This window comes from Myotis brandtii, unplaced genomic scaffold (assembly GCF_000412655.1).
Source record: "Myotis brandtii unplaced genomic scaffold, ASM41265v1 scaffold421, whole genome shotgun sequence".
Taxonomy (NCBI): domain Eukaryota; kingdom Metazoa; phylum Chordata; class Mammalia; order Chiroptera; family Vespertilionidae; genus Myotis; species Myotis brandtii.
Window position 1 is genome coordinate 2,685,714 of NW_005366140.1, and position 7,207 is coordinate 2,692,920.

General features: G+C 53.8%; 1 protein-coding gene across 1 annotated transcript; it reads left to right on the forward strand.

The window, feature by feature from the left end:
- The first annotated feature begins 428 nt into the window (after positions 1-428).
- Positions 429-4,122, forward strand: LOC102243858 (bone marrow stromal antigen 2). The gene is made up of 5 exons (XM_005873884.2): positions 429-791; positions 2,900-2,957; positions 3,223-3,304; positions 3,576-3,745; positions 3,944-4,122. Exons 1-4 carry the CDS (start codon positions 498-500, stop codon positions 3,724-3,726), a joined length of 585 nt encoding a protein of 194 aa, XP_005873946.1. The 5' UTR covers positions 429-497; the 3' UTR covers positions 3,727-3,745; positions 3,944-4,122.
- Positions 4,123-7,207: the final 3,085 nt, after the last annotated feature.

The window sequence follows — 7,207 nt, forward strand, 5'->3', positions numbered from 1 at the left end:
CTCCTGCTGGGTCACTATGGAGAGTGACAGTAAAGCCAGCCTCTTGGGTGAGACCCTGGCCCTGCCCACTCCCAGTCCACCACTCACCTCTCAGCCTCAGTTTCCCCAGCTGGGGACTGGACCAATGATGCTCTGCCTCTCAGGTCACAGTCCACAGGAACAGGAGCCTGGCATGCCCTAGGCTTCCTGTCACTGCAGCTGTCACCTTCGGGAACACAGGAGAAGGGCAGGGACTTACGATGGGGTGTCCTCTCCCACGGAGCTCATGGGCCAGCACCCAGCCCAGAAGGGCCAAGCCCATAATTTGGAAGCAACAACACACCTCATTTTTGGGAAATGAAAGTGAAAGCTAAACTGTCCTCCTCCTGCAGATGCCGGGTTTTGGACCTTTTCATTGGTCAGCATAGATCCCATGCTAATAAGGGGGCAGTTCCAGCAAGTAGAAAGTTCCAGCTCCCTTTCCTGACTCCCTCCCAAGCTTCCCTGCGTCCCTCTGAATGGCACCCACTTCTTGCTGCTATTCCCAACTGCCCACAGATGAGTTCCAAGAGAACCTGGGGGACCGAAAGCTGCCAGTGTGGGTGGGTATCCTGCTGGGCCTCCTGGTGGTCGGTCTGTCTGTGGCAGTAGGCGTTTTGGCTGCCAAGTTCAATAGCCCAGCTTGCAAGGATGGCCTCCCGGCTGAGCAGGAGTGTCGAAACATCACCCACCTCCTGGAGCAGGAGCTGACCCAGGCCCAGGAAGTCTTACGGGGAACTGAGGCCCAAGCTGCCACTTGCAACCAGACTGTGGTAAGTCACTGCCCCTCCTAGAGAGGGCCCTGTGCTTGGGGGACTCCCAGGGTCTGGGTGCTTGGGGATTCCCAGGGTCTCGGTGGAGATGGCGATAGACCTTGAAACGGCCCCTAGGCCCCTGCATGGGGAGCCTGATTTTCCACACCGGGGTTTTGGGGACCTTTAAACTCACTCTGGGGTGCCAGTGCGGGACCCCAGAGCACTCACATAAGGGGCCTCAGTATCCCCAGTAGGATGTGGATGAAACTGCAAACTCCAGGACATTGGTCTAGGGCAGCTGGGAACTCCCCCTGGGCACAGTCTTAGGGAAGCAGAAATCCCCTCTGGGGGGTGGGATGGGGAGCCTGCCAGACTCTGAAGAAGGCAGCGGGCTTTTTTTTTTTTTTTTTTTAGTTTTTTTTTTTGGATATATTTTATTGATTTTTTACAGAGAGGAAGGGAGAGAGATAGAGAGTTAGAAACATCCATGAGAGAGAAACATCGATCAGCTGCTTCCTGCACATCTCCTACTGGGGATATGCCCGTAACCAAGGTACATGCCCTTGACCGGAATCGAACCTGGGACCTTTCAGTCCGCAGGCGACCCTCTATCCACTGAGCCAAACCGGTTTCGGCATTTTTTTTTTAGTTTTTATTTATTGACTAGAGGCCCAATGCACGAAATTCGTGCATGGCAGGTGTGGAGGTCCCTTCACCCCAGCCTGCACCCTCTCTAATCCGGGACCTCTCGGGGGATGTCCTAGTGCTGGTTTAGGGGATCGGGCCTAAACCAGCAGTCAGACATCTTTCTCATAATTCGGGACTAGTGGCTCCTAAATGCTTACCTGCCTGCCTGCCTCATTGCCCCTAAGTGCCACCCCTGCTGGCCTGGTCACCCACAACTTCCTCCCCTGTTGGCCTGGTCATCCACAACTGCCCCCCACACCCAACCTGGTTGCCCCTAACTGCCCTTCCCTGCTGGCCTGGTTGCCCCTTACTATCCCTGCTGCCGGCTTGGTTGCCCCCAACTGCCCCCTCTGCCAGCCTGGTCACCTCCAACTGCCCCCCTGCTGGCCTGGTCACCCCAGGCAGCCTGCTTTTCAGTCGTTTGGTCATCCCTCACTAACCCCCCTGCCAGCCTGGTCGCCCCACGCAGCCTGCTGTTCAGTCATGACAGCCCCTGGCTTTTTATATATTAGGATTGTTACTGGTCGCCCCTCACTGCCCCCCTATGCTGGCCTGGTCATCCCTCACTGCCCCACCCCTGCCACCTGGTCACCCCCAACTGCCTCCCCTGCAGACCTGGTCACTCCATGCACCCTGCTGCTCAGTCATTTGGTTGCCCCTCACTATCCCCCCTGGCGGCCTGGTCGCCCCACGCAGCCTGCTGCTCAGTCGTTTGGTTGCCCCTCACTATCCCCCCTGGCGGCCTGGTCGCCCCACGCAGGCTTTTTGTAGTCCTTTCAGTTTCAATGGTCGCTTAGGCTTTTATTATTATAGATTTGAGAGAGAGAGGAAGGGAGAAAGTGAGAGGAACACTGATTTGTTGTTCCACTTATTGATGCATTCATTGGTTAATTCTTAGCATGTGCACTGACCAGGGATTGAACCCACAACCTCAGCATATTGGGTTGACGATCTAACCAACTGAGCTACCTGGCCAGGGCAAGGCAGGGGCTCTTGATACAGGCACTGCATCATGAAAGGCAGCATGTTAATTGGGGTCTTGATGTGGGGGTCCTTGAAAGTCCCACTGGACATCTAACTTGGGTACAGAAATCCCACAGTGTTCTGGGATTCAGGGGACATCTAACTCTTTTTGGGCAATAGCCCAGGGGATCTGGACATTTCTCCTAGGCTTTGGGCCAAGAGAGCCTCCAAATTCCTAGGAAGGGGGGACTTGAAACTCCCATTTTGAGGATCACATCCTGGGAGGGTGGGAGGCTGTGCTATTCTTCAGGGTGGAGACAAGTTCAGAGAGGGTTGGAAGGAACCCTGAAGGGGTTTGGGCCTGAGCCCCTCTGACTCCAGGGCCTGGAGTGGGGGTCAGGGCCCAGGGACAGTAGCCAAGCCCACCAGGGACAAGACCCCAGTTTGCAACACCCTTACTCTTCCCGGCATCCCAGGAGACCCTGAAGATTTCCCTGGAAAAGCAACAGGAGCTCTTCCTACAGAAGCTTCAAGGTGAGAAAAACACAGGCCTCGGTTGCAGTCAGGGAGTTTGCAGGAGCCGGTCAGGTATTGAAGAGGAGGGAGGGGGAGGGCCTCAGGATTGGGGTCCGGCGTGAGGGACAGGACCAAAGCCAATGGAAGTAGGAAGGGGCGGGCATGCCAGACTTCCAAGGTGCACTCGCTCAATTGGAGGCGGGTTAGAGGCGGGGTCCTTCCGGGGGTGGGGCCAGTTGAGGGGCGTGGCTATGGTGCGGACACACTCTCTGTCCCTACTTAGAGGAGATCAAGACATTGAATCAGTTGCTGCAAAATAAATCCTCAGAGTTTCAGAAGAAATCCGCGGAGCTGGAGCAACTAAGGTCAGGACACTCACCCACCCCAGGCCACGCCCCTTCCTCCTTCCAACCCCAAGACCTAGGATCCCCTTTGGCTCCGAATATTGCCATTGCCCTGGGGACAAAGTAGGAGTCCCAGCCTTGCCCCTCCAGTCACCCAAATCTGGGTGGCAACCGGCGGCTCCCCTGCCCAGTGACCTGGTGGGGAAGGAAATGAGATTTTGAGGGGCTTTGAGCCCAGCACCAGTGGATCCAGACCTGGCAGCCTCCTGAGTTGTCCCCATCTCCACCTCAGAAAAGAGAATGAGGCCTTGGTCTTCGGCAAGGGCCCCACCAACGCCAAGGGCCCCCCCAACGCCAAGGGCCCCACCAACTCCGGGGTCACCCTCCATCTCTCTGTGGCCGCCGTGCTCCTGTCCCTGAGCCTCCTGACTCTGCTGGCCTGAGGTTGCAGGAAGCCTGCTGGTGAGGAGGGGCTGGAGAGGGATGGGAGGAGTTAGGGACAGTCAGGGTTGGGGTGGTGGCCTGCCTGTGGGGAGGAGCTGGGGGCAGGGGAGAGAGGAACCTCAGTGAGGAGCTGTGGGGCAGAAATACAACAGTGGGGACCAGCTGTGTTACCCTATTAACCATGTCTGTTAACTGTGACTGTTCCCTTCTGATTAGGTACATTCTAACCTGGCTGAGAGCTGTTCGCCCAGGGACATGGGGATTAACCTCAGAATGCAGTCCAGGCTCCTTTTCTGAGAGTTTCCTGTCATCTTGGAAAGATAACAACCTGGTCCCAGAGGAGCTCTCTCCCATTCACCCAGAAATCCATCCTAATAAACTGTCATAAGATTCAACCCTGTGTCTGCTTAATAATTGACTCAAGGAGTGACAGGCACCCAGGCCCATCTGTGTCGGGTTCAGAGGGAGGGGTCCAGGCAGGAGTGGGGTGAGGCTCATGGAGGGGTTGGGGCGAGTTCTGTCTGACTCAGCCTTGTTGTCTCTTAGGCCACCTGGACTCGCCTGCTTCCCTCTGGGTTTCCCTGACCTGGCAGTTCTGAGGGACAACATGGCTGTGGGGAGGGGACGGTTAGGGGGAGGCCAGGAGCCAGGTGGCAGGGGGTGGTTCATGGGGCAGCCTTAGAGGTGGGGACGCATCAAAGTTGGCCCAAGGCTGCCACCCCCCCACACCTCCTGGCTGGGCAGGTCATGAAGTGGGAGGGGGCACCTGTTCTTTGCTGTCATGGTTTCTGGAAGGTAACTTCTTCTGGGGTCTTTGGGTTCCACAAAATAAGCATCCCCTTTGGGGGAAGGAACTTACTCTGTAGTTCCTGGAGGATCACTGTGTCAGTCCCAAGCACCTGGGACCCCTTGATGTCTACACCAGCCTCCTTGCTCCAGAATGTTCCCAGAAGCCCACAGGGTTTGGTCAGGTACCACCCCACTGCCTACCCAGCCCTCTTTTCTGATGGATTCACCCTAAAGGGCTGTCCACCCTTTCCCCACCCCCATCGGTGCTCACTCAGTGCTCAGCATTCTAGTCTTATCTCCTCACCCAGCTCCTGAGGCTCTTGTTCCCCATCCGTTTCCATGGGAACGGAGGCTGTGAGGAGAAGGACATCTTGTCTTGGTTCCCCATCCCCTCCCATGGAAAGTGCAGGGCTGGCCCCGGTGGGTGTGGCTCCGTTGGTTGTGCATCTTCCCAAGCACCAAAAGGCTGCCAGCTCATTTCCTGGTCAAGGCACAGGCCCGGGTTGCAGGCTCCTTCCTGGGGAGGGGGCTTGCAGGATTCAGCCAATCCATGTTTTGCTCTCACATAGATGTTTCTCTCTCTTTCCCTCTCCCTTCTCCTCTTCCCTCCACTCTCTCTAAAAATCAGTTAAGCCCTGGCTGGGTAGCTCAGTTGCCAAGGTCACGGTTCCATCCTCAGTTAGGGCACAGACAAGGATCAATCAGTGAGAGCATGAGTAAGTGAGACAACAAAATGATGTTTCCCTCCCTCCCTCTCTCTAAAATCAATCAATCAATAAAAAGAAAAACCGCCATAACCGGTTTCACTCAGTGGATAGAGCTTCGGCCTGCAGACTGAAAGGTCCCAGGTTCAATTCAGGTCAAGGACATGTACGTTGGTTGCAGGCACATCCCCAGTGGGAGGTGTGCAGGAGGCAGCTGATCGATGTTTCTCTCTCATCGATGTTTGTAACTATCTCTCTCCCTTCCTCTCTGTAAAATATCAATAAATATATATTTTTAACAAAAAAGAAAGAAAGAAAAATCAATTAAATACATACAGGCAGAAAGTGCGGGGCTGGGATTCACACCTGGATCTGCAGACACACCCAGGCCAGGCATTAGTCACAATGTACCTCCCTCCTCCATCCCCCAAATTCTTACTCATCCTGCAGAGCCCACCCCCAGAGAGCCTGCTTCTCCAAAATGGAGGCCTCCATCCTGAGAGACCCTTCACCCACCCTCCTGGATCCTCACCTGCCCCCTAATTCCTTCCTCTCTGTTATCCTAGTTTCTCCAACTTCTCCTGGAATCCCAACTATTGTCCATGAAACTTCCTGTGCATGGCACTGGGTCAGGACCCTTCTGTCTGCCCAAAATTCTGCACTGCCCTCAGGTCCTGCAGTGCCCAGATGAGGTGGTCAATAGATCCCCCTCTATGGCTCCTGCTGTCCACCCAGGGACCCCCAAAATCATCCCTGCCACAGGCTCCCCTGGCCTTTTTCCCACTCCCCTCCTCTCCTGTGTTCACAACTCCCCACCCTCCCAGACCATTTCTCTGTCAATTTCCTTCCTGCTTCACTCTTTTGGGGAAGCATGGGTCTTGGTGGAAAGTTTGTAAGGAGGACATTGGAGAAAAGGAATGTGTGCTGATGGCGGCCCACCCTATTTATCAGAATTCCGACTTAGGGGAGTGCTGAAGGTGGTGCCCCTAATTATTCCTTGACCTTTCCAAACAACTCTGTGCTCCTGCAGACCCCCGAGTGTTTACTGGAATCTTTATGCTTAATCTTTAGATGTCCTTGCTTAAAGGACACTGCCAACACATGTGTCCTCCCAAGATTACTTACCTACTGATTGTATCTGAAAGATAAACTTTATTTCAAAGTGCTGTGACAATAAAATCCTGAAGAGGCAGGTGATTGAGGCTGTCTGGTTCCTTTAGCCAGGCAGTCCCTTAGCCCTCTCTTTCACTGCAAACATTGTGTCAGAGTTATCATTCATCTGATGATCAGGGTCTGCTGGTCATCCCAGGCAAGGTGGTGCCCCATGTGAGGACCAAGGATGCTAGGAGTCGTGGTGGAAACATGGAAAAGGAAGAGGAATGAAATGAAAGTAACTGCGCAGTAAGTCATTGGAGCTCACTGTGGATTTCCAAGTTCCAGGGTATGTTTGTCAGCTAAGGTTTTACAACGGGACAGAAGTTGTCTGTAAAACAACAACAATATGTAACAGTGCTTAAACAGTTGTGAAAGGTGAATGGTGCCTCAGTTACCAAGAAACAATTAAAGGGCCTTTTGCAGACTGTCATAACTTACAATCCTGGGTTCCCTGATGCTGGAACATTAGACCTGGATCTCTAGGAACAAGAAGGTAGGAATTTAAAGAGAAATCAGGCCCAGGGAAAACAAGTGCCTTTGTCATCTGTAATTATGTGGGCTCTGTTGGAGCTGCACTGTGCCCACTTCATATTGAGGATCAAAAGCCTTGCCCTAACCTGTTTGGCTCAGTGGATAGAGCATCGGCCTGCAGACTGAAAGGTCCCAGGTTTGATTCCGGTCAAGGGCATGTACCTTGGTTGTGGGCACATCCCCAGGAGGAGGTGTGCAGGAGGCAGCTGATGGATGTTTCTTTCTTATCGATGTTTCTAACTCTCTATCCCTCACCCTTCCTCTCTGTAAAAAAGCAATAAAATATATTAAAAAAAAAAAA

Bases quoted from the DNA above. Each gene is read 5' to 3' on its own strand.
- LOC102243858 (XM_005873884.2), top strand. From the start codon at position 498: ATGGCACCCACTTCTTGCTGCTATTCCCAACTGCCCACAGATGAGTTC. The intron at 2,958-3,222 runs GTGAGAAAAACA...GTCCCTACTTAG, and splicing joins CTTCCTACAGAAGCTTCAAG to AGGAGATCAAGACATTGAAT. The intron at 3,305-3,575 runs GTCAGGACACTC...TCTCCACCTCAG, and splicing joins GCGGAGCTGGAGCAACTAAG to AAAAGAGAATGAGGCCTTGG.